The sequence below is a fragment of the Dermacentor silvarum genome, chromosome 11 (assembly GCF_013339745.2).
Source record: "Dermacentor silvarum isolate Dsil-2018 chromosome 11, BIME_Dsil_1.4, whole genome shotgun sequence".
NCBI lineage: Eukaryota > Metazoa > Arthropoda > Arachnida > Ixodida > Ixodidae > Dermacentor > Dermacentor silvarum.
In genome coordinates this window covers 109,053,011-109,078,889 of record NC_051164.1, presented here as the reverse complement: position 1 = coordinate 109,078,889, position 25,879 = coordinate 109,053,011, and the positions used below count along the sequence as shown (strand labels likewise).

At 47.8% G+C, this 25,879-nt stretch overlaps 1 protein-coding gene and 1 long non-coding RNA gene across 2 annotated transcripts in view; both read left to right on the top strand.

The window, feature by feature from the left end:
• The window catches only part of LOC125941380 (uncharacterized), a 114,539-nt gene that overhangs the window by 45,661 nt on the left and 42,999 nt on the right, over window positions 1-25,879 (top strand). The gene's annotated exons all lie outside the window — the stretch shown is intronic.
• Window positions 22,551-25,686, top strand: LOC119432976 (uncharacterized). Its single transcript, XM_037700117.2, has 2 exons — window positions 22,551-22,976; window positions 25,215-25,686. Exons 1-2 carry the CDS (start codon window positions 22,749-22,751, stop codon window positions 25,464-25,466), a joined length of 480 nt encoding a protein of 159 aa, XP_037556045.1. The 5' UTR covers window positions 22,551-22,748; the 3' UTR covers window positions 25,467-25,686.

Below are 25,879 nucleotides of genomic sequence, written 5' to 3'. Positions count from 1 at the left end.
TTCGTTGTAAAAAGAAAGCAGTGCGAAGATGCAGTACAAAAGGCAAGAGCCGTGCATACACAACTCTACCATTGTAAATTCGTGGCGCGGAAACAAAAGGACGAGACAGAAGAAAAACTCTGCTATTGTGCGCTGCTGTCTGGCACCGGCAGCACATCACAGTATACAGCACCGGCACCAGCAGCCACTACCTTTTCCGCGATGGAAAAACAATGTTGGCAGGGCGTCTCTGGCGCTGCCGATAATGGAGCACTTCCTTGAGCAAAGCTTTCAATCGACGCTGGCCCTGTCTGTGCGAAAACCTTTGTTTCGTCTCGCCCTTAAGGTGGACCACGACGCGCGCGAGGTCAACACGACGACGGTGCTATACTCATGCTTGGCTGTTCCCATCAGGTGCGTTTTATTTTGATTCGCTTACCGCGTTTTCCGGAATGCAGCCCGCGGGTTGTATACATGCCTTATTATTATTAGTTCTTACTGTAGAAACATGCCTTACTGAATAGAACTTGCATGCTTATTACCTCTCATACCCAATAGTCCGGTATGATCGTATTGGATCTCATAAAATGCATACAATAATAAGATATTGCTGGGGGAGGGGATGGTTACAACGTTTTCGATAGGATGTTGATTGACTGATTGATTGAATTAATTGTTCTGTTTGCTGATGCAGAGTTGGCAAGCAATTAGTGGACCCATAGCCTACAGGCTTGAGTCCAAAAAAAATTTATATAAAGGCATTGATTGGACACTACAAACAACACTGCAGGAAAATCAAATATACGGAAATCGTACGTTGGATAAGTACTGCGAATGTAAGTACCGACGCAAAAATAAATCATATACATACGATAAAAATGTAAACGAGTCACGTATACTTCACTTTTGGCTACATCAGAAACCTATAATTGTTCTAAGAAGTGTTCTGCTAGTGCGTTAGAAGATTTTGTCATCTTTATCACAAAACTAATTGTGTTCTAGGTTTTAATACCACAGAATTGTGGTAGACGTTCACGGTATACATTATTAGCGACAGGAATATTCAAAAGACTGAAAAGTTTATTTTACTTATATTGATCCACGTAAAAAAAAATGGCCGGTGCGTTGCATAATGCTGATATCGACTAATGAAATAGTACCATGCAGGCCGTCACTCCGAATTCCAAGCAGCTTCTGTTCGCGCTTGACTAATAGTTAAGTGTTCATTCTGAAGCAGACTACCCTGCGCACAAGTTTCACGCAGGTATAGTTTAGTTATGACGCCCCTGTGGAAGGAAGGGGGAGAGGGGAAGGGTTCTAAGCTCTAAGTGCCCTATGCAACGTCCAATTTATAGCCTTGAACTTGCACCACAGGCTTTATTTATCACGCCTTGAAAAGAGGGCATTCATTGCTGGGAAATACTTTTCGATTAATTATAGGACATGTGCTCAAATGCAGATTGTGTGCATATTAATTTAGAGTTGCATGACGAACATGTGCTAATTAATTATTACGCTGGTATGTGATAACTATTTCTACCATTTTCATTTTTTATTGAAAACTGAAATCAAGTAGCCGAATGCGTCTCGATTCCAACCGCTCCATCTCGTATACCTCCAGTTTGAACCTACCTCCATAAGAAAAAAAAATATGTTTTAACGAAAACGGGCTTCCTGTGCTGAGTGTATCACGGAAATGACGGTATTTCCCGTTAAATAGTCCGACTGTTTTACCGCCTTGGCCTCCTGGCATCTCCCACATCATATACGAGCCGTCCCGCCGACGATCCCGGTCTCTTCCCACGATTACGCAACTGCTGCGCGATGAAGCGCCGTGCCGTTGCCTCCCGTTTAACGACGCGCACCTCTCGTTCTCGTAACCGTGGCGTACCCAGTCAGCGGTCAGGCGTGAGAAACATCTCGAGCAGCATAAGCTACTCCAGGAGCGTGCGCCTATCGATAATACGTTCTGTCTCTCCCTCTCTCTCTTGCCATGCCCTCTGCTTCTGTGACGCCGAGTGAGAGAATGATGCAACCTGATTGGTGTCTTCCGAACCACCTAACCACCCCCTTCAACATCTTCCGGGCAAACTGCCCCCCCCCCCCCCCAAAAAAAAAAAAAAAATCGCGCCAAAAAACAAAGTAGATGAAGTAAAAGGATAAAGTACACCCGACCTCTGTTCATACTACCGCACCCCGAGCCGACGATCGTATCTTCAGCGCACATCGCGGTCGCTTGTGTTTGCTTACATCCGCTGCTGTGCGGGCTACCAGCGCGCCGCGGGTAAACTTGATCGCCGCTCGCGCAGCTTTTGATAAATATTAATGGCGCCGGGAGCAACGTGCGCATCCGTATAATCGCCCGAGTGGCGCTTGTGTGTGTGTGTATGGGCGCTTGTGTGAGCTTGCGGTTTCACCCCTGCGTGGACTTCACAGCGTCGCAGTTGGGGTCGCCTTTGCTACACACCGCGGGGCCTTGTCTAATTACCCGAACGTGGCTTTTAACAAAACGTATACTTGGGCGTCAAGCACTCTCGAGTCGGCTGCCCTAACGGTGGCTGAATTGATCGTCCCGCATCTTTTTTTTTTCTGGTTTCACGTCGCTTGACTGTGTGGGCGTGCGAAAATTAATTATTTGAAATGCGAATTGAATGCTTCGTTCCGATTGAACTATATATTCAAATGGAGGAGTTGGTATTGCCAGGAGTCAAATGGAGGAGTGATATTGCCAGGAGTCATTGTCTTACACTTTGCCGGTGTTATCTGTAATTGAGTTATCACTGTTATCAAGCTGTAGACCGACGCAACACGTGCCTAGAGTATATTAGAAATTTCACTTTGTCGCCAGTTCGGTAGCCAAGGATGCGTGTTTGGGTCAGAATGCACGCGCGTCGCGAATAGTGTTCTGCAGTCATGGGACAAAAGGTTGTGGAATGCGTCCGTGACGCGAAAGCACCACAGTTTTGTCGAATTCAGCGTGCGCGAATTAAGAAAGAGAGTGATGCACTGCAATGCTTGTGCAAATTTAGTTGGCCCTTGCCAGTTGGAAGTTGCATGCCGTAGGCCATGTCGAAATTCAGCGCTTTCTCTGTGGGCGTGGCCCACAAAATTTCTCCCCGACTACATTCTCGAAAGTATACGCGCACTAGCGTGTGATCTGAATGTGCGACGGCATGTCGATGGCGGACGAACTCGACTCGCGGGATTAGATATAGGACGACTGGGCTCGCCGCTATCGTTGTGATTCAAGTGTTGCTAGTCTTTCTTGGCGCAAGCTCGCATAATAATAATAATAATAATAATAATAATAATAATAATAATAATAATAATAATAATAATAATAATAATAATAATAATAATAATAATGAATACTTAACTCGCATGTTTGTCAGCGTTCTCGTTCTTCACCATCTATGTGACAATATTTCATTATATAGCGGAATATAAGGACAGCTAACATTGTTAGAGCCTGCAGGATTGAATCTTACTCCGTAGGTATGCACTCGAAAGTGCAGGTCGATAGATAAAAACACGCTGTGCATATAGTTAACGAACACGGGAAGCCTCAGCCTAAAGCCAACGTTTCGACAACGACAGCGTTTCGCCAACGTTCCGACAAGTTTTCCCTCGTCTAAACGCAAGCTACAAGCTGAGATTTCTCTCGTTCGTCCGTTGTCGATTGATGCAAGCTTAAACCTTCCTGTGACCGCTTTGTATATAGAAAAGCGATGAGCCCCGGTGAAGTGTAAGTCAATTACTCTGAGCTGCTTCCCTCGGAAAAGAAGACGGGCGTTTCAAAAGTTGGCCTTTCCAAGCGTCATCCATCTTTACCGAGCCATTTCACCAGCGTTTCGCCCCTTTCGCGTCCGCATAATAGTGGTCTCTGAGGCAGTGAGAGAATTCGCGCGTTTGTACGTGTTGTGTTCAGTCCCACTCGCTGCTGGCACAGTTTCACACTACGTTTTCAGCGCCTATCCACGTCAGTACTGGCTACTAATTTGCCGATAAGAACCCCGATAAGTGGCTGTACGCGAACGAAATGCAAACCTCAGTTTGAGCTTATGTCTACGGCGTGTATCTGTTCGCATGCACGCATACAAACACACACACACACGTGGAGACAAAACATCAGGCAGGAACCTCAGGGAGTTCTCTAAGTATGCGTAAGCATTGTGCCACTCGCTCATCTCCACGCAGCCCGCGGTGTCATTGTCAGTGTTATGGCACTCGATCCGGCCAGTACAAACGACAGCGCTGCGGCGACACGTGTACTGCTGCGGACGGCGGCGCAAGGTGCATTGATAACGCAAGCAAAGGACTGCAGGTGGCGGCGCCAGGTCCGCTGATGACGCTCCGATCATCATAAGCCGTTATCGCTCTTTAGATCCTCGGTCATCCGTGTCCAACCATTATGAACCATGATCAAAGGAATCAGGCAGCGGCACGGACCGATCAAACGTACTCTGGCACGGACGCGCGGACCGTATCTGGAAAGCGATCCGCGAAGTGGACAGAGAATGCCGACTACTGATAGCTCCGCGCGCTGTGTTTTCGCCGCTTCGTTCACGTTGAGGCGACCGGCAGTACGAAGGTAAAATCGCTCGCAGCTACGGACTCTATCTTGAAAGTGATAGTCTTGCGGGTCGGACGGACGGACAGTTTTCTCGTTGGGTAAGCGTAGAAATGCTTACGCATTTAAAACGCACGCGCGGAATAACAAAGCAAGCACGGAGCTCGTGCCACGGCGTCCGGTTGCACGGCGATTTCCGCGTCGTCAAAACGCTACTTCGCCGAAATCGGCGCTATGTCGTCCACGTCGCTCCGACGACGACGGCATTCCTAGCGGCGACGTTCTATAATACCACCGCGTGCTTGCTGTCGACGCGACATGCGCGACGCGGAACATGTCACATCGTCCGCAGCCGAGACCGACCGGTGCCCACGACACACGCGGCCGATGTAAAACGGCCTCCCCCCTTCCTCCGGCTCGTGTGCTTGCTCGCCTGCTTGTGGTTACGCTTTCGACGGCGGCCGGGGCCCGCTCTATACCGGAAGTCACGGCTGGCATCGCTATGCAGTCCGCGTTGTGTCTCGGTCGCTCTTCTTCCACGTCCGCCGAGCACGCCGCCGCTGTTACCGCGCCGTGCAGCAGGTCGACAAGGAGGCGAGCGACGCGAGAATGAAATAAACAGAAGGAATAACAGAAAGAAGAAAGACGAGCGAAAGAATTACAAAAAAATTAAGAATGGAGGCACAACGGGATAGGAGAGAGTGCAAAGAGGTGCTTCCGTTATTGCTCGTTTTTGTGTGGGCCGCACGTGATCTGTCGCCTTCTCTCTCTTTCCAACTCGCTGTCGTAAAGAAGAGTAAAAGAAGAAAGGGTGAAGCAAAGAGGAGAGAAAGATAAAACTGAAAGAAAAGAATGAAAAGGAGCATGGCAGGAGAGTGTCAAGAGGTGCTTCCGTTTATTTGCTCGTTTCGTGTGGCCTCGTGTGATGCACCGTTGACCCTTTCACTCTCTCTGATTCTCTGTAGTTAAAAGACAGAAAAGAAAAGAGGAAATAAGAGGGGGGGGGGGGTGAAGAAATGTAGGAATGAAAGTAAAATGAAAGAAAAATGACAAAGAGCCGGGGAATGCAAAGAGTCGCTTCCGTTATCACGCATTTTGTGGCCGTGCGTGAACTCGACGTTTTGCTCCTTTTCACTAACACTCTCTGGCTCTCGCGTAAGCTTTTTCTTTTCTAATCGCGGTTTCACGGTTACTTCTTTCTCGCTTGGAAACCGCGTACGAGCGGCCTGCCTTGCTGAAGCGTGACTCCTATGCGCTTCTGCAGGCCAAACGGGGTTGTTGTCAGAGCCGGGAAGATGGTTTGTTGTTTGGCTCTACCACCCCTGCAGGCGAAGCGATTTCGTAGAAGTGCTGTAGTCAAGTACGACACGACGGTTGGACTAATTGATGAAAAATGGAGCATGTTGAGCACGAACGAAGAAGCACAGGCACATCGAAGCGTATCGTAGTAGTCTCTTTAAACAGGAGACGCATGGTACAATAGACAACTTACAAAATAGTGCGCGGCCTTTTTTCCGTGTAGTGGTCGAACTACAAAATCTGGTTGAAAAAGAAGTCATAATTTGTGAGTCCTGGCGATCACAATTTATTTACTGCACTCTTACGCAATGTAATTCTGAGTCTGCTTCTTTTTATTGCGATAGCAATTATATGGACACTTCCACCGTATTTCTGCCGTCGGCATCGCCGTCGGTGTCGCCGTCGTCGTCGCCGTCGCCGTGAGGTTCCGTATAGATAAAATCTTCGCTGCGCGCCGTATGGCCGAGCGGAAGCGCGGGGGACGCACGCTGTCACGGAGAGCGAACGCACTCAATCTTCCACGCGCAAGCAAGGAAGCGGGAAGCGAACGCCGGAGGGAGCGGGGGGGGGGGGGGGGGGGGGGGGGCGCATTTCTACTCTGCCAACAACCGCGCTCGTCGCTCGCTCGCACCGTCTCTTATCTCCACACGGCTCTGACCTTTATGCGCTGTGCATTCGCCGCTCAGTTTCCGTTGAAGCGATAGACCGCACGTACTTTCGCCCGCTGCGGCGTATATGTTCTTGCTGCCAGCGTTTTGACAGTCGTTGCCTTCAGTCATTCAGCGTGATCTCTTCATGTTTGTTTGTGTGCGCTCACACCACAGTTAGTAATAGTCGGGCCACATTTTCCAACGCACGCTACACATGCAATGCTGCCCGGATCGGCAGTGCAGCGCTACAGGTGTGTCCCTTCGCACGCGCTGCCCACGGGCAGCGCTTCTCATCAACACCACCGTTTCACACGCGCCTTCTCGTGGTCATCGAGTCTCTCTTCATGTCGGTCTACTTACGCCGCACCACACCTGCTTACTTAATCAGCTCATGTTTACTACAATTCATATTGCTACCAAAGCCGCTCACCTTACTTCATATGACATTGCTGTGTTGCTATCGCATTCATTGCTTCGCCCTTAGGGCGAAACTGTGACATTTAAAAAAAATAAATGCAAAATAAAGTATCCCCGCTATTGGTGACATTTCACCGATTCTCGGCCAGCTTATAGTTGGGCTGAGTAACCTGCGTTTCACAAGATAGCGATAACGCGGCCTATAACGCGCGTGCTCTTCACCACAGGCACCACAGTGACGTCAGTCGCTTATACTGCAACAAGGTTAAAACAACAACACCACCACCACCTGCAACAACAACAAGCGCGTTGGTGTCATACGAAGATTCGTTCCGTTTCTTATAGAAAATAACGGAACGTCCAGATAAGCGCCTGTGGTTGGAACATTATACGTTTGCTGCGCATGTGCTGAATATTTCTGCAAACTTTTCATTCCGCCTGTTATCTTACACGCGGCTAATCGTACCAACAACCACATTCAACGACTTCCCACTGAGTTCTATCAAGTACCGACAGGTTTCAACTAACGCATCGCACGTCGTATCGGAGGCGAACCATCATTCCACGTGTCTCCGTCTTTAACTGTTCAACACATGTGCGTCACCCACCGTGATGGTGTGGGATGCTAAGCACGGAGGTCGCGGAATCAAATCCCGGCCACGACGGCCGCATTTCGACGGGAGCGAAATGCGAAAACACCCGTGTACTTAGATTTAGGCGCACCTTAAAGAACCCCAAGTGGTCCAAATTATTCCGGAATCCCCCACGGCCACTACGGTTTGCCTCATAATCAGATCGTGGTATTGGCACGTAAAACCCCATAATTTTTTTTAACATATGCTTCAAGCCATCTGATTCATTAGATTGTCTGCTCGGACCGGCGGAACTTGGGAGTACCTTGTGGAAAACCTGCTAGAAACTTTTGTTGGACCTCATGCTGGTGCGACGAACCGGGCGGCTTCTAAACGTATGTGTTTCTGCGCTTTGTGCGAGGCACTTGCGCCGGATCTCCTGCGGCTTGCGAGGTTATACAGCAAACGCTTTCTCGAGGGAAGTCTCTTTGGAAGCAGGCGAGCTCGTCGCGCACCCTGTGCTCCGGTTCGTGTTACCTCCACTCGCGGGATCACGACGGAAAGAACGCCGTCCATTTGGTGGCTGCTACTTCCCGCCCGCAGTGGTGAAGCTGTCAGCAACGTTTGTGCAATATTTGCATTGTGTCGCAGTCGGGGCATATACGGTATATATACAGCGCGCGCAACGACGCTCTGACACCAATGGGTCAGCTGGAACCTTTCGCAGATGGCGTGACGCTTAGACCGGCGTTGCGCTGCGGAGCTCGATTGCGACCGCGGCAGCCGCATTCCGATGGGGCGGAGTGGAAGGAAGCTCGTGTACCGCGCATTGGGTGCACGTTAAAAAACCCAGATGGTCAAATTTAACCGAGAGCCCCCCAACCATGGCGTGCTTCATAACGAGATGGTGGTTATGGCACGTGAAATCCCAGAGTTAGACCGGCATCTCCGAGGTCGATACTTGTGAACAGGCCCGGAAATTGTTACGTCGGAGTCTTTCGTGATGAAAACGGAGGTGTTCAACCAGGTGTTGGTTAGTTTGTCGTCTTGCGCAGCAGGTGTTTCGGAGGCAGCACCTGGGTCATGCAGCAGGCACGGGAAGAACGTTACGGTACAGGAAATCATATCCCAGGTGATGTCAAGCGCCAAGCACGGATACGTGAAAACCAGCCGGTATATAGGTCGGCATACTCACTGAGTGCGCGTACTCGTTCCACATTGATTTCAAAGGCATGGAGGATACAGCGTGAGTGAGTGACGAAGGGTGTGGTTGGACGCGAGTGGGAACGGGAACGAGTGCCGGTTAACGCGAAAATCATTGACAGATAGTTTGAGTAGACATGAGCATGAACGTGAGTGAACGTGAGCAAGTGCAGGTGAGTGGTCGCCAGTATGAGGTGCCGGTGAATAAAAGCGAGTATGAACGCGAGTGGATACGAGTAGGACTACGTGAGTGAGTGCCGATGAGTGTGAGTAGACGTGAGTGAGACGGAAACATATTGGCGGAGTGAGTACCCACTTATTTAATATTCCGGCCTAAGCCGTCCGGTTTGTCGTGCGAAGGGCTCGTACCAACATAGGATATCCAGGAGCTTCCAACAAGTTCCCAACACGTTCAAGCAGGTTCCAGTAGTACGAGTAGCCATCTGACCGACATTTCGTGCGAGGGGTCGAACTGTTAAAACGCAAAACAACAGTACTTAAAAACAGTCCTGTACATCTAACCATATACTTACTAACAGCACATCGAACAATTTTCCATCAATTTTCCATCAGCAGCCCGACCTCGAGCCATGCGTTTCTCGCTTTGGCGCATATGTATTTCCCAAGACAAATGGCGCGACATGGCCTCATTTATAACGTACACTGCGCGTCTGAAAGATGACTGACCCGATTGTCGAGACCTGATAGTACCTGATTAGTGCCTGATGGAATCCGTGGGAAATTGACGTAAGTTGTTGCAAACTTGTTGGGTGCGGTATTTGGTGCTAGCCGTAAATGTCGCGGTGAAATTATACCACGTGTCTCCTGGTAGGCAGCATGCAAAAAAAAAAAAAAAAAGATCATGTCACTCACAAATCTGCCATCTTTCCCACGGCACCTCTCTCAGAGACAAGGAAGCTAGTTTGTTCGATCATGCGCTCGTGGTGATAATTGAGCTGGCGCGCTCACCGTGTCAGTGTTTAGAGGCCTACGTTACTAGTCATTTGAGATGTTCTCCGTCGGGGTTCTTCCGTTTGACCTCGGCAAACCGCTGTGGTTAGCTCGGCGATCCGGGCCACATTGAGTGCAGCGCTCCAGTATTTTACCGGTTTAGGCGCTGCATGCGATCGTTCATGTAGTTGACTCCTGGTCGGGCCTAGTTCCGTTCTGTAGGCCTAATTCCAGCCCTACTCGGGGCTTAATTTCCCTCAGGACCCCCCCCCCCCCCCCTCCCCTCCGATTGCAGCTCTCATTCCTCGCTAACCATTACAGCGCCCCACAAGGCTGATATTTCGCGAAGAACAAGGACGTATGGGTGTTCCTGCGCTGTGTGTCTATCATTAATCGTCGACAAGCCGAAATATCCGCTCTCCAAGGTTCACCAATATACCAATTGTCTAATGGGTCTCCGAAAACCTCGGGCCGAGAAAGAAACTGACTGTGTCAGGTATCTTATTTAGTTTCGTGCACAAATATACACGCACGGCGTGCGTGTCTTCTCTATGCGCGTTTCTGAAAAAAAAAAAAAAAAAGATTATGACGCTCCTTATGTTGCATTACCCGCCGTGGTTGCTTAGTGGCTATGGCGTTGGGCTGGTAAGCACGAGGTCGCGAGATCGAATCCCGGCCACGGCCGTCGCATTTCGACGGGAGCGAAATACGAAAGCACCCGTGTACTTGGATTTAGGTGCGCATTATAGAACCCCAAGTGGTACAAATCATTCCGGAGTCCCCCACTACGGCGTGCCTCATAATCAGATCGTGGTTCTGGCACGTAAAACCCCATAATTAAGCGAGGTGTATGCGGAAGCACATACACCACCCTACAGACTACGAACAGTTGTTTATGGGCAACAAGGTCCACGTACCATTTACACACCTTCTTGACGAAGAAGCACTGCACGCATTTATTTGATGATAATATGTCGTACGGCAAACCGTGTGATAAAAACAATATTAATGTAATAAATGCGAGTAAGAATATGGAAAGGACGAAAGATTTGAAATAATATTTAAACAGATAAATATAAAAGTGCTGCTGCTTGTGGGAATTGGTAATTCATGCTATGCTGGGGCGTCGACGCATTGTCACCACAACACTTTCAACTAATTGTCGCGACTGCGGCTACTTCTAGCTTTTTTTTTTAAACTGCAGCATAATCAGCTCCCACAAATATAAACGTACGTGTGAAATTATTGAGGCAATAGCCATAATCAGCGAAGGTGCCGAATGTGTCAGCACACCCATCAGTTTCGTTGTCGGCAAACGAAATTTGCATCTTAGACTCAGCAGCCATATGACGTAGCCATATGACGTCAGCCATATGACGTAGCATGTCTGGAACAAATAAGACTCAAAGAAGGATAGGACTCGTCACGTGGCTGACCGATGACGCTTACATATGAACACGTGAAATGTTCAATAAACGTCAGTTGCTAGAGCGCTCCCGTATGTGCATCCCGTGTGTGCCTCACTCTGTCCTTGTCTGCCAAGCACACCCCAGCACATAAAATTGTTAAAAGGAAGCACACTGCTGTTTAGATAAATCACGCTGCGAGTGCCTTGTGATGCGCACGTAGACGACTTTTATGGCCAATTTAACAGATTGTAAAAGTACTGAAAATTGGGCGAGTTGGTATAGCTCTTCATTATGAAACTGCTCGGTAGCTCTTCATTAAGACACGAGGAGACAAGGCAAAGGTAACGCACCAGCGCTGTCTCGCAGCTCAGTTTTTTTTTTTGGAAGGAAGTTACGTATATACGGAAGTAAGTTACGTAAGAGCATGCGGAATAAACATAAATATATTTAAGAAATAAAATATATACACAGAGCTTCCACGTATGTTAACGAAATCAGGTGGTGCTCAAAAAAGGCAAATTCCTTGTCAGTTAGTGCTGCAGAAGTATGTTACTTCCTTCCAAAAATAAACTTTAACGTGCACTACAACGCAAGCCAAGCACACGGGCATTTTCGCATTTCGATGGAGGCAAAGTGCCAAAACGCCCGTGTGCTTGCATTGTAGACCACGTTAAAGAACCCCAGGTGGTCAGAATTAATCCGGAGCCCTCCACTACGGTGTGCCTCATAATCAGAACTGGTTTTGGCCCGTAAAACCCCAGAAAGAAGAAGTAAACTGAGTTACGAGACAGCGCTTGTGATGTTACCTTGACCTTGTGTCCCAGTTTCTTGTGTGCGCGCTGCAGTTACATAATGAACCAATAACAGCTGTTGCTGTACACATGCAGGCAAATAAACGGCTCGTTCTGACGGAGTCAGGGGCCGCGTCTTGTGCAGCGAGAAGAAACGAGTAATTCGAGCAGCTCTCGACAAGGAACTGGGTGGGGCGCGGGGGCGTCTGGCAGACGCGTTACGTGGAATCCCAGCCGTGGTCATTCGCTACGAGTGAGTTACTCTGGGTCGCAGACGGCTGGGAAATCGACTCAAGCCACCGGGAACCGTCTCTGTCTCCAGCGGCGTCGTCTCCCTTGTCGTCTCGGGCTGTGGGAAGAAAAGCAAAACAAAAAACGGAGCACACGCAGTGGGAGCTAAAGGCCTATAGCGCCACACGACACTCGCAATAACCGGCAGGGTCGTTGATCTCCCCTTCATGCACAAGTATCGCTGTTTTCACTGCATGCAGGGCTACAGAGAAGGCGAAATATGAGCGGAGAAGTAGTGGTGTTCTTGGGATAAATGTGGAGCGAGCGAGCGCACATGCACCCCCCCCCCCCCCCCCCCCCCACACACACACACACACACACACATTTCGAAACGAGGTTATAACGTCGGTCAAGGCTGCGGGGAGGCCTGTAAGTCAACTGCGTTTTATTCTTTGTTTCAGATAGACAGATTTGTCTGTTATAAAACTAAAGCTAGGAGGTCGGCCTGAGCTACTGTGTTTAGCCAGATACTCAACGTTGGGTAAGGGTAAGAAAAGAATAGGGAGAAAGTGGAGGATCGGGTGATAATAGAAAAGTAAATGTGCAGGAAATAAACAAAGATAGAGCTGGAAACACTTACTATAGTCGCATATCCAGTACACTTTCTCAAAAAGAAAAATGAAAAGAAAAAGAGAGGGCCTTAGTGGCCGAACAATCACAGTATTTTGGTCTTGGACCCAAAGGATGACTTTCAGAAAGTGGTCTGTTGTCGGTGCGTGACAAAGGTCCAACCATTGACTATCTTTCTCTCTCTCGTGACTATACAAGGGGCACGCTCAACGCACGTGATTTTTAACCTCTCATCCTTCGGGCTGTCCGCACGGCCAATTAGATAGCAAGAGATAGCAATAGTGTTCAGTAAAGACCACGCCAAGTCTCAATCAACGTTGAAGGCTTGAGTAGTTTCTTTCGATTTTCTGAAGACGGTTTGAAAACAGCTGTCAGCTCACGGCGCGGACGTGCAAACTTACTCGCTAAGCCACTAAATACCTCACTAGTCGACTCTGCAAGGGTGCTGATAAATAATTTAGGGGGTGGTCGACACGGCTGCGGAAAGTATCCGAGTCCTTCGAAAGGTCGGCTGGTTTTTACGCACCGGTTTTTCGAGCTTTACTCATCATGATGCAATTTTTATTGGACACTTTAAAGACGTGGTCCTCAAGCAAAACAATTGCCGACATACATATGCAAGGTTATGTGCCGTCAAAAAAAAAAAAAAAAAAAAATTGGAACACTGAGCATAGCATGCGATCACTACCACCAAAAGCTTTTCTTCCTCTTTATTTGTATGTAACTGCTTCCCCCCCCCCCCCCCCCCCCCCTCCTATTTATATTGTGTGTGCTGGAGGCGTGCTGTTGGTGCTCCATATTGAGCAGACTATGCTCTGACGTGGAGGGACACTTGACTTAAATGACACGTGCATTATCAAAACCACACTCATGATTGGCTGAAGCGAGCTGTGCTTTTCCCTCCACTTGCGAATTTCTGTGAAAACTTATTAATAACTCTTTGTAAATCAATCGCTTCTCTCTCTATGTAAAGCTCTTTTGCTAAAGGTCTCTCGATTAAAAGTATAGTTACATTCAATAAACGTTTCAGCGGAGAGTCAGCGCAGCTCTCATCTACTTTTTCGTCTGCCCGTTGTTTCACGTTGGTCACTAGAAGGAAAAAAAGAAAAAGTGAGATGGTACCAAATAATGGCACTAATCAATGCGGCTACTCGTACACCTCTATCCAGTACTCATCCTCCCGCTTTCGCAGAGATGAGACGAGGATTGCACCATATTATATCGCATCCTTTGCAATTGATTTTAATTACGGAAAGCGCAAAAACCATTCCACATCAAATAAAATGACGAAAACTCGATCACCTTCGGCCACGAAGAGTGCATTCACAATTCCCCGCTCCCCCCCCCCCCCCTTTTTTTTTTAAAGAAAAAACGATCAAAGTTTGTTCGAGTTAACATTCATGATTACAGCAATTATTTAATTAGTTATACTAATTGGTCCGCAGAGCTACCCACAACTAAAACTCCGCTCAAGCATGTCATAAACGTTACTACGTGTTAGCATTTTTAGCACATTCTGCATTTTTAGGATATCAAAGTCAGCGTGTGAAAAATGATACGGTGTGCTTCCTTGGGTTATAATTCTCACCTGCGTGTCGTCGTTCTTTTAGTTCTCATTTTACGCAACACAACTGGCACACGTTGCCACATTTTGGGCTTTCTTCTTCTCTTTCAGCAGGCGGAATGAATTAAACCAAACGTAACAAAACCAGACGGAAGAGGTAAAAGGGCATTGCGCTGCAGGTGCTAGTTAGCTACGCGGACGGCCTGCCGCGGAACTCCAGCCACCACTGCAAGACTTCCCGTTTCCCCCATTCATACACCGACGGACGTGCACTGCCTCTCTCGACACGAAACAGTCTTTCTTTATTTTTGTTTTCCTGGCTGAACTTTGCGACGCAGTAATCTCAGCGCGGAATTGCGTAGAGATTAATCTGCACACCACACAAAGGCAGAAGTTTTTCATGGTTGTTTTTGAAGTTTTCAGAAGTTTTTGTAAAGAAGGTGCGCCTGTTGAGTCGGACCCACCCAAACACGGCCTATGCACACAATCGCTGGGCCATTTGGAGCCCTTCTCTATCACCGGTTGCGTCAAAGCGTATTGTACACGGGCAGCCATCTTTATAACACAATGACCATGGTCGGGTCGTCTATTTACCAAGATGACCCGACCCTAATGCATGGGCCCCATATCCGATAATTCCATATGAACATATCGAGGTCCCATATAAAAGCCCGTATGTTCTTATACAGGGTGTCCCAGCTAAACGTAGCCAACGTTTTAAAAACAACGGAGTGTGCTAGGAGGCTTTCTTGTTGTTTTTGTATTTCGCGGGCTTTCTTTAAAGGCAATTACAAGACGCACCATAAATGGTACTTAATTGCAAGCACTTCAGTCAGCCATTTTTAAATGTGATCGGCAACTTTCGCATTGGCACTTTCTTGGGTGAAGCCAATATTTAAAAAGTTAGGCAATTAGTTTATGCTAATTAATTGACTTTGAAAACGAAAAAAAATACCGCAGACAAGGACACGCGATCTTCAACTCCACTGAGTTGGTTTGAGCCTCCTAGCACACTCCGTCGTTTTTAAAACATTGGCTACTTTTAGCTGGGACTCCCTGAATATTATACGGGGTGATATATGGGAACATGCCGGCGAATTTTTGTATGGGACCCCCATATGTTCCTATCAGATTATTGGATATGGGGCATATGAGGTTTGCGGTAGGAAGTATTAAGATCTGTTAAGCTAAATTTTGTCGCATCTTTCACAAGGTATCGGCATCGTGACTTATTGGAAGAAGTCACCATCAGGAAAAGTAGGAAAAGCTCTGTCCCGACGGACGACTCAGTTCCGGATCTGCGAAATTGCTGCACGAAAAAAAAAATAATAACGACGACAAAAGGAAGTGCGGTGCTAGTCAGCCGTGGGCAAACGACCTCACAAGGCTCGAGCCCAGCGGAAGGTCAGATTTGAAGACTTGACCACATCTCAATCCCATTTTGTGGATGGGGTCGGCTCCTCATCTGCAAACGCATTTCATGTGTTCGACGTCGGGTTTTCAGTGCCAAACGTACACAGTTATTCACATTTACCATGCATAAATCCACGTAAGTGCACTCCGTCGCGTCTGATGCAGGTGGCTCAAAGACATGATACGATAACTTAAATAACGCTTCAGGAAAACACTTAATCTGTAGATTTCAGCTAAGGAGGCCGTGTCAAGTTACCTTATACGTTACGTAAACTACACCTGTTTTGTCTATTATATTAAACTGTATCTTAACGGAGGCATGTGTTTAAAGATATAAAGAATTGCATGCGATGAAAGTCTACTAAATACTGCCATCTCATTCGTTCAAGAGGAGCAGATATGCATATAAACAGCACCAAAATCTTTGATCTCACAACTTCACCTCATCCAGAATTTCACCGCACTGTGCTTCGAAGTGGGACGTTTTACCTCATAATTGCCGGTGTTTGGGCTTTTGGTTCGATATTGTAACGCAACATAATGCGGAGACACACAAACGGACATGAAGATAGACAACAGACGAGCGCTAGATACCAACAGAGGTCGATTTTCAGCAACCCGTGTTTATAGTGAAACTTATCGCCAATTGGCATTCGCGATTCACTTTCATAGATCAGTTTGCTCCTGATCTGAAAGCTGCACACAACCAGAACCCCACCGCGATATTGTTTCTGCTTATATATATATATATATATATATATATATATATATATATATATATATATATATATATATATATATACAAAAGAAATATTCCTCGTGGCTGCAGCACTCAGTCTGTTATTTCGGGGTGAAATGTGGTAACCGCACGCTGGAAATCTGCGAATCTTGCGCCGATTGCGACGAGATTACATTTTTTAAAATCTTTCTCAGTTACAGCTCTCCGGAAGCTTTTTTATAGCCGGCGGTGCCGAATGGCTATAAGGTTGTACGGCCGACCTATCCCCAAACATAATCGGGCATAGGCACAGCACAAACACACAATTCAGTTCAAAGTTGGTTGAACGTGCTCGGCGATAAACGTGCAAAGATCTCTAGTTGACCGAATGGTAATATCGAAGCACTACACGCTAAGCGAATAGAATTGACTAGGTTCTGTATCCGAGCTAGTATCCTGCCTTAGAATAGAATGGCTTCACCTCGACAATGGTTTTTCATCTGAACTATGGTTGGTGCATAATAATGGTTGCGCGCAGCTTGAGATTGCGGCCAGTACAGGCAGGCGGACGCACATGTCTGTCCGGTCCGCAATCTTAGGCAGCGTGCTACAATAAGAATAGCTTGAACTTATCGTTCTAGCCATTCTTGAGTTAGCGCACCAAATAGCAGTTCAAGAATGACACAAGAACTGCGAGCTTCTCGTGTACGCTCTTTCCTGCCGACTTACGTAACCGATTTGCCGCATCGTTTTTCTGCGTGGTCAAGTTTCTGGACACGCTACACTGACCTCTGGTCCGGTAGAGCCCTTCCTGCGCCTACAGCGAAACGGGGGCAATCGATTCCGTGCCGGGAGAAAATGTATTCCTTTCATTTTACTGCAATCTGTAGGATCATCGAGGGATCATCGCGGCATAGTTTGCCCGGTTTTAGATGGGCTGCGAGATGGGGACACATTTTGAAAAGGACCACGCGGAATTCGATATGCGCCAAGTCGGCCGCCACAGCGAGCAAATTTGCGATTGGGCAAAGATAAGAAAAGGAGATAAGCGTGCTCGGCCGAAAGTCGAGCACAGCGAGGCGCCGATAATGTAATTGTTGATTTGTACAGCAGCTGAAGGCTTAGGTAGAGCTCGAAGATTTGCAAGGCGCAAAAAAAAAAAAAAAAAAGAAAAAAAAAATGGCACACGGGCTAGAGTCCACTCCATAAGCGTGACCTTTTATGCCAGCAGACTTCATATGCGCTAAGCACGGTGTTGTTTCTTAGCTTCTTAGCACGAAACACTGTCGAACCTTTGCTCTGTTCCAACCGGCCGCACAAGTGCGCCAAGTTATAAGGAAACTGAAAATTTCAGCCAATAGGCTTTGAGCAACTCCCAGGGAGGTCAGCCATTTGGGCTTGCTATGTGCATCCCGTGCCGTTAATGTAATTCACAACTATGCCTCGGGTGCGTTAGTGTATGACGCCTGGTATAGTCTGAAGAATTAGTTACCACATATATTGCACAGATCATTGCAGTGAACCGGTACCCTAATAAGAGTGTCCTCTTCGACTATCGACCAACAACTCTCAGATGCTGAATGGACGAAAAAAAAAAGGAAAACTCTCTGCTGTGTTTCGCGTCCTAATTGATTTTCTTTCACACGTGAACCTTATTTATCACTTCGTAGTTACACGAGGCTGTACGGTTCTGGCACATTTAATGTTTTAAGTTTGAACTTGTATAAGAAATGCAATAGCCAGCTCGCCGTACTTGTTCTTTATTTCTCTCACCAAATGTAGGGCTCACTCTTGACACATAAACGTTTGAGAGCGCAGGTCGCGGCGGCGTGTATAACCAGCGCGAAATAAAGTGATTTCGTCTTTCTGACTGCAGCATCTCAAATGTGGTAATATTTCCTTGTTTCTATGCAAATTCGACGCGAATGTTTCCCACCGTCCAAGCTGCAAAATGCGCTCGGCTTTTTGCTGAAAGTGTAAGAAGGGCAAAATTTGACCCACCAAAGCCTATTCTCGCTCTTAGTTCTAGTTTTCTTTTTTTTTTTTTGCATCTTAAAATCCTCGCTAACAACAGAGTTCGAGTATGGCCTAAAATGTGCAGCGTACCGTGTAATGTTGCTAGGTGAATACTCGTTGATTCTGCACGAAAAATAATTATCAAAAAGAAAGACCGTTTTCATTGCTATTCGCGTATCAAAACCCACACACTCAAGCTGACACACTCGAAAACGAGTTTCTTTCTTGTTTTTTTAAGCACTACCAGCAGCCAAACAGCACCCCCACGTGCGGCGGTCTCGATCTGAGCATTTATAATGCGAGAATGTCAGCGCCGATTGTGTGCGTACGAAGAGCAAGAGTTCACCTTTTTAAACGTTCTCCAAGAATCCCGAACCTCGTTCTTAATTTGCATATAAGAATCCACAACCGCGCGCTCCGATTCAGTATACCAAGATGCGCCTCGTGTATGCGTATAGCGTATGCTGATTCGTGGAGGTCTCCGCTAAAGCGCTCCGAAGCACGCTGAAAGCGCGCGCCGCGGCGTTTGCTATGTGAACCGCGCGTCGACGTCTGTCACTTAGTACGCCGGGAACGCGCCGCTCGCCCTGAAACGCACGCGCACGCGCGCGCACACTCGCAGAAAGACAAGAGACGTCCCGCATTTCTCGGGTAAACGCGCCGGTCGCTCCCACGTCTCGTCGGCGCGCGCCTCTGCCGCGCTCTAGTAAGCGTCGTGCGTCGCTTCAAGTGCGCGCGATGCGCCGCCGCCGCCACACTCTCGGTTTCGCGTCGCCGGGCGATCCGTCTCGAAGACGCGGCGGCGGCGTTTCCTCGCATTTGCATGTCGGGTCGTGTCGCGAGAGCGCGCGTGCCTCGGCATGTAATTGGCCCCTTTCTGTTGCTCCGGGCTGTCGACGGCGTAAGGAGACGGAAAAGAACTTCGAAAATGAAAAAAAAAAAAAAAAGAAATGAAAAGGGACGAAGGAGGCGGGGGATGAGTCGTGTTTTCCGTCTGCGTGCATGCACCGCGCTGAGCGTCCTATGGTCTCGAAAATCAGCAGGGGACAACCACTTCTTGTCTTCTAATTCGATCGCTTCCGACGAGAAAGAAAAATAAAGACAGAGAGACATCTCTAATGAACTGTGCGGTGAATTACGTTGGGCGAACGGAGGCATCTTTTCGGTGATCGAAATGTGTTCTCGCAAGTGCTCGTGCCTGCCTCGCAGGCGCTGTTAAGGGGTGTGATTCAATACTCGACCGTGTAGACGGCTAAATAGACAGCAAAGCGGACAGCGGCTATGTTAAGTTTCAATCCAATACCGACGAAGCCGACAAGGAAGACGGCTTCGCGTAGGCGGCATCGAAGTAATTGAGGCAGGCTACTTCGCTGTCCAAAAATGATGGCGGTTCAGCAGCCTGCATGCCTGGAAGTGGCAGGAACTCCGCCTGCGAAAGCGTAGTCAGGCTTTGTCTTGTACTTGAAGTAAGTTACGTCGTGTATTTTCTTGGGGTCGTGAGGTGTTCAAATACAGCGTGTATACTTGATTTTGTTTTAATTTCTTTGTGTGTGAATCAAATATACTGCTGTGTTAACCAGCATTCATCGCACCCCCTATCTTGTTATCATCATCCATACCCATTTCTTTCCCTTCTCTCCTTGCCACTCTGCCTTTCTACAATAAAATTCCTCTTGCTCTGCTTTTCTTTTTCTTCTTCTTTTGCCGACGTGAGGTGGCGTCAAGTCAGATACGCATTCTGAATACATTCCTATACTTAGGCTCGAAGCTGTTTTAGCCGTCAAACTAGAGAGGCTTCAACGCTCTCCAGAAGTGTAACGCACCTTCATAATGTGCAACCAGCTCTCGTTAATGATCGACCGAGAGGAGCCATATAGTCTTCGCGCGATTGCATGGAATTGGCGAGACTGAGTATAGAACGCGCGTTCCTAACATTTGAACAGCTTTCATTCACAGGCTGCGACAAAATGTTGTGGCTTCCGGGTGTCGTAATCTTCTGCGAGGCGTGGGTGCGAGAACCAGCAAGGTGGGTGCGAGAACGTGGCGAACGAGCACTTAGCGCGCCCACGTGGACCTAAATCGGTTGGTTTTGGGGGCCGCTGAAGTCAGGCTCTTCCTCTAATCACGGGTAGCACGTGTCTCCTCTCTTCCTGTCATTAACACTCATTTCCTGTCTTTACAGCGATTCGCTTAGCCCAGTTATGCCCAGTTATACGCTTAGGGCAGTGCTTTTTCTTTGCATAATTCGTAATAACTTCGAATAAAAAAAATTACGGCAGAACTCATCTCACGATGACCGGCGAGGGTAATGTTAATAGCGTGTAGCAACAGATCATGCAGAGCCATGTAGCAAGAGATCATGTAGCAAGAGAGCAAAGTAGAATACCGAGACGTGCTTGGAATGCACACCCACTAACGTTCGGCGTTCACTCGTCCTGGGCAATTTATTAACCACTGACAAAAGGGCCGTTTCCGAACTGTGGCCATCAGGTTCTTCCGGGCACATCTGTAAGTTTAGCCACCGATAAATACGCGTGTTCCCCGACGAAGGCTAATTTCAAGCCATCGGGTAGTATCACGGGCTTCGTAGAACAGTTTACGAATCCATAAGCCAACGCGTACGCCTTTGATCGACACCACACAATGTGGAACCAACACATTGCTCTTCATACAGTTAATGCGCATCGGTACCTGTATGACGATGACGGTATCACGAGAGTCGGATGACGAAGCTGCAGGGACGATGATGGCACGACCGCGACGGCATTACAATGACGTTCTGACAATGGAGGCACGATAGTGACTGTCTGACGATAACGACACGACAAGGGGGGGGGGGGGGGGATCACGATTGACTGACCACGGTATGATTACAGCGAAATAACGAAGAAAGAATGACGTCTATGGAACGACGAAGGCGGTATGAAGACGAGGGCGTGACAATTGGATGACGTTACTGAAGTGATGACACTGTTGAAACCACAGCATGACGACGACTGTGTGACGATGAGCGCGTGAAGACGACGGCATGGCGAGAGTCGTATTGCACAGCTGGAATGACGACGATGTAACGACCGCGACGGCATCACGACCCCGAACACACACCTATAGTGGCTTAAGGTATAAGGCAACTTGGACCACTGGGTCGAAGTAGAAGGCTTGACGACGACAGAATGACGACTGGTAGATCACGAAGCTGGGATGACGACAATGGAACGATCACCACGGGATCACAACCAGGAGAACATACCCAGTGGCTCGAGCAGGTAGATAACATGGGCCACTGGGTTGGCGTAAGATGATAGATAGATAGATAGATAGATAGATAGATAGATAGATAGATAGATAGATAGATAGATAGATAGATAGATAGGCTCAAGATGGATTAAGTAGGCAAAGAATGCTATTCGCATTAAAATTATGCGGATCCAACGCACATGTTGGAATTCATTTGAATTCCGTGAAGCGTCAAAGCATCAAACTTATAGTATCAAATCCTACAAGTTTTCCCATTTCACTCCTGCGTATTTGGCTTAAAGTAAATTAAAGCGCGGCGCGCATGGGCTCATACGCACTCGTGCCACGCAATGTGACAACTCATATAATGCCTTGTATTTCTTTTTTTTTCCTCATTTACTTTATATGTAACCGCCCGCTTCTCGATCAGTCCTACGTTATGTGTATGTGCCATAGTATGGAAATCATCATCATCATCATCGAAACACTACTCATAGTCGGAAATGCGCAGACTCATTCTAGAAAATTTGCAGGCTCATTCTAAAAACTTTGCAGAGTTATTCTCTAAAATTTCCAAACTTATTATCAGAACTGTGCAGACTCATTCTCGAAACATAGGAAGGTAATTGTCGAAATTTGCAATAATTCTGTGAACTTTGCAGACTCTATCTGTCGCAAAACATCGCATATACTCATTTTCGGAATTGTGCAAACTCATTCTTGGAACATTGCATATTCATTATCGGTACTTTGCAGAGGCATTCTTGAAATCCGTCCGTGGATAACCGGTTCAAAGTGTACTGCACCAAATCGTCGTCGTCATCATTATCATCATCATCCTGATTTGCGCCTTGGATATGATGTAGTAGACAATCCCTATACCGTCAAGCGAGCAACAAAGACGTTCTTCCCAAGCCCAAAGCTTATTCCATCGTGGTAGCTGCGCCGGGCATACGCCGGACTCTCGGCAGCCAGGCCTACTCGCCGGCTGGTTCGGCGCCATCACAATGCTGGGTAGGCACAGCTTAGGGCGTGAACGATGAAGAAGAAGGATCTCGTCACAGTGCGTCGCTCTCCACCGAGAACAGGGCGACAAAGATGCACGGCTACTACCTCGGCTACCTGCGCACCTCGGGCGGCCAGCTGAAGATGTTCGAGGTGATCGTGGGCCTGGTGCAGCTCTTCTACCTGATGGCCGTCAACTACGACCGCAACCACGACTGGTACGTGCTGCGCATGGACTTGCTCATCATGCTCATGGGCACGTTCACCGCCGTCTTCGCCGCATCGTTTCTGCTGCTCACCGTGCTGCTCGGCTCCACGGAGGTGCGTACATATACATGACTTGAACGGCAGCGCAAACCACGCACGTACACAGAGAAGGCGCTGAACTTACAACAAAACTTTATTGGAAAGAACTAATAAATACGCACCTAGAAAAAAAAAAACATGCATGCGGAATGCATGGCAGAAGAAACGAAAAAAAAAAAGGAACGAAAGCAGTGACCACATTATGCATTTGAAGCAACTAGCTTAAGTATCAGTTCGTATATACCTTTGCTTGCTAAGGTGCCTAGATAAGTTTCCAGGTAGCGCCATTCTTTCTTTCCCGGGCCTCCTCTAACCTTCTTCCTACATGGAGCGCCGCTAGCGCCCCAACAAGGTTCCGAACCTCTCAACGCGCGTGCATTAGATGGCTTGCACTGACGTCATCCCAGGCGCCATGTTGGTGAACCATCACGATAAGCAGCTGCGTCCTTTGGTGTCTCGCGCGGCTCCAACTCTCTCCAACAAGTCCGGTAGGGTAGAGGCCTCTCCTAAGCTTTCCTTCCTCCGTGGAAGCAGGTTACCCGTGGCAGGGAATATGGTACACTGACGTCATCCTAGGTGCCATATTGGAGAACCATCGTGGTGAGAAGCTGCGTCCGCGACCTCACGTGCAAGCTACCTTATTTCTAGCTTGCTACGTACTACATTCATTATCAATACTCGTTCTGATACTGCATTTTGTACGGTAAATCCTTATTTATGCGTGTGTTGGCGTAAACCATGCTATGTGAGGACCTTTGAAACCTTTTGGAGGCGCTATGTGATCATTGCGGTGACGTGGAACTGCCAAGTGAACAGGGCAACAATTTTTAGCATTTTTGTATACATCTCCATAATTTTCTTTCTCTTCCTCAAAACTTCTCTATCCACCCTTTTACCGATACCTATGCCAGTAACGGGTCCAGTCGTATAAATCTCTTCCCAGCTTTTTATCTACCGATACTCTAAACGTATCTTGTTTATCTCGACTGCTGACCCATCTACTTCAAATCCAAGCGCTCCCTGCAGTTGTGCGTGTTTTTTGTTAGCACGTTGACACTCTTTTGTCAAGACAGAAATCACGTGTCTATGGTCGTTTATATTAGTTTCGAAGTCGGAAGGATGGACTTTAGGCAAATATATGTACTGCACCCATCTTTTCAATGCTGGCTGATCCGCCGTACATGTACCTCTGTAGACATTGGCGCTAGAATCGATATAGGCGCTAACTGGTTGACGGAGTGTCCGGGTATAGTGGCCCTAAAAAAAAGCGTGGGATGTTTCTTTTGTGGACTCGCCTCTTTGGCGACCGTTAAACCTGTGATGCCTGGTGATATACCGTTGCACTAACCCTTCAGCCCTTTCTTACAAGACCTACGCGAGTTTTATTCCGAAAGAAACCAACAAGCTGCGAGACGTCTGCCTCCTCATGAACTTACGGCTGTGCCTGTCGGCGCATTCCAGGCCAAGGTCTGTGGTCGTGAATCACGTGTTTGTTTGTATACAGCGCGGCACTGCAAAACCCATTTGCTGCCGCCGGCGCGAGTGAGCGAGCAGATAGCGTCACGCAAAGGCTTCGAACGACTGAGTGCTAGTATATCAAAGGAAGGTACTATCGAAGAGGCGGCGTGTTGGAGGCGTTACTACGAGGGCTGCTCATTTGTATTTTCAGTATTTCCGCTTGCTCATTTCTGCCGTCGCTAACGGCACCACGCGATGGCGCTCCACCGGCCCCATACGGCACACTACGGGTGACAAGGCCGCATTTGACAAAGTTCCGCTGTCACAGCGTTGGTCAGCCCATCTGATCCACTTCATCTTGTTCATTTCCTTTAAACGGGAGGGTTTTTCTTATTCCACTCGTAAACACTTTCCTGTACTTGAGTTTCTGGCCCTCTGGGATGTTAAGGCCTCTTTCAGGGCGCTAAAAGGGGTTCTGAACTTCTGATGCGCACACATTTGGTTGGAGCAACGAAATACCAGGATCTGCTTGATGTCCGTGCTGGTGATGCTGATGAGGATCATGATGACGATGCCCATCATAATGTAATGATGATGGTTGTGCTGACGATGGTGAGTGTTCAGACGACTCTTCATTCATATGCTCTTGCACTGACAACGACAAATATCGATAGATGGGTCCTGCGTACCAGAAGTACTTTCACCATGTTTCGATCTATCGTGCTCTGTATAATCTTGGTTTCAGAAAGACATCGCAGCAATATTTTCAGAGAGCCTGCGCTTGCCCCCCAACAGGTTCCCTTCTCGCTTCTCTACCGGCTGCTGTACCTGTCTCTGTGCGTGGTGATGATACCAGCGACAGCCGTGTTCATCAAGGAGACGCGCATCCACTCCTCGACGCGGGAGTTGATCGTGTCGGCCACGGTGTCCGTATGCTTCTGCGTCGGCCTGCTGGGCAACTTCTTGCTCGCCTACAAGCCGACCATCTTCGAGACCAAGATCACCCAGAAAGTCCCCAAGGAGAACAAACCGGAAAGCGGCCACTGAATGATAGACAGTGCTACTTTATTGTATTCATCACCACTCACCCCCTAAAGTTTTTTTTTCTTGTTCTAAATTTTCGTTGAGAAAAGACATCAAGTACTGCAACTCCAGTCTGCGAAACGGACTCTGCCTTATGCTGATGCCGCGTGGACCGATCGTGCATTGTGTTGGTTCTACGTTTTATTCATCATTTATGTGTCAGTTTGCGACAGTTGGAACAATATTAATGGTGGACGGAGTATAAAATTATGAAATTTAAGTTTCTCATTAAGATTTTGCCTACACGGTGTAGAAAGGTACGTAGTAGGGGCACTTGGGGTTTATTGGCACTATGGCTCCTTAGGGAGTGCTATGCCGAGATAAGTTTTGCGTATAGAGATCACAAAGTGTAGCATTTTTACGTCCGTTTCCTCGGA

What these genes read in the sequence shown, in the direction of transcription:
- LOC119432976 (XM_037700117.2), top strand. Translation starts at nt 22,749, where the DNA reads ATGCACGGCTACTACCTCGGCTACCTGCGCACCTCGGGCGGCCAGCTG. An exon ending in TGCTGCTCGGCTCCACGGAG is followed by an intron (nt 22,977 to 25,214) that starts GTGCGTACATAT and finishes GCCCCCCAACAG; the next exon opens with GTTCCCTTCTCGCTTCTCTA.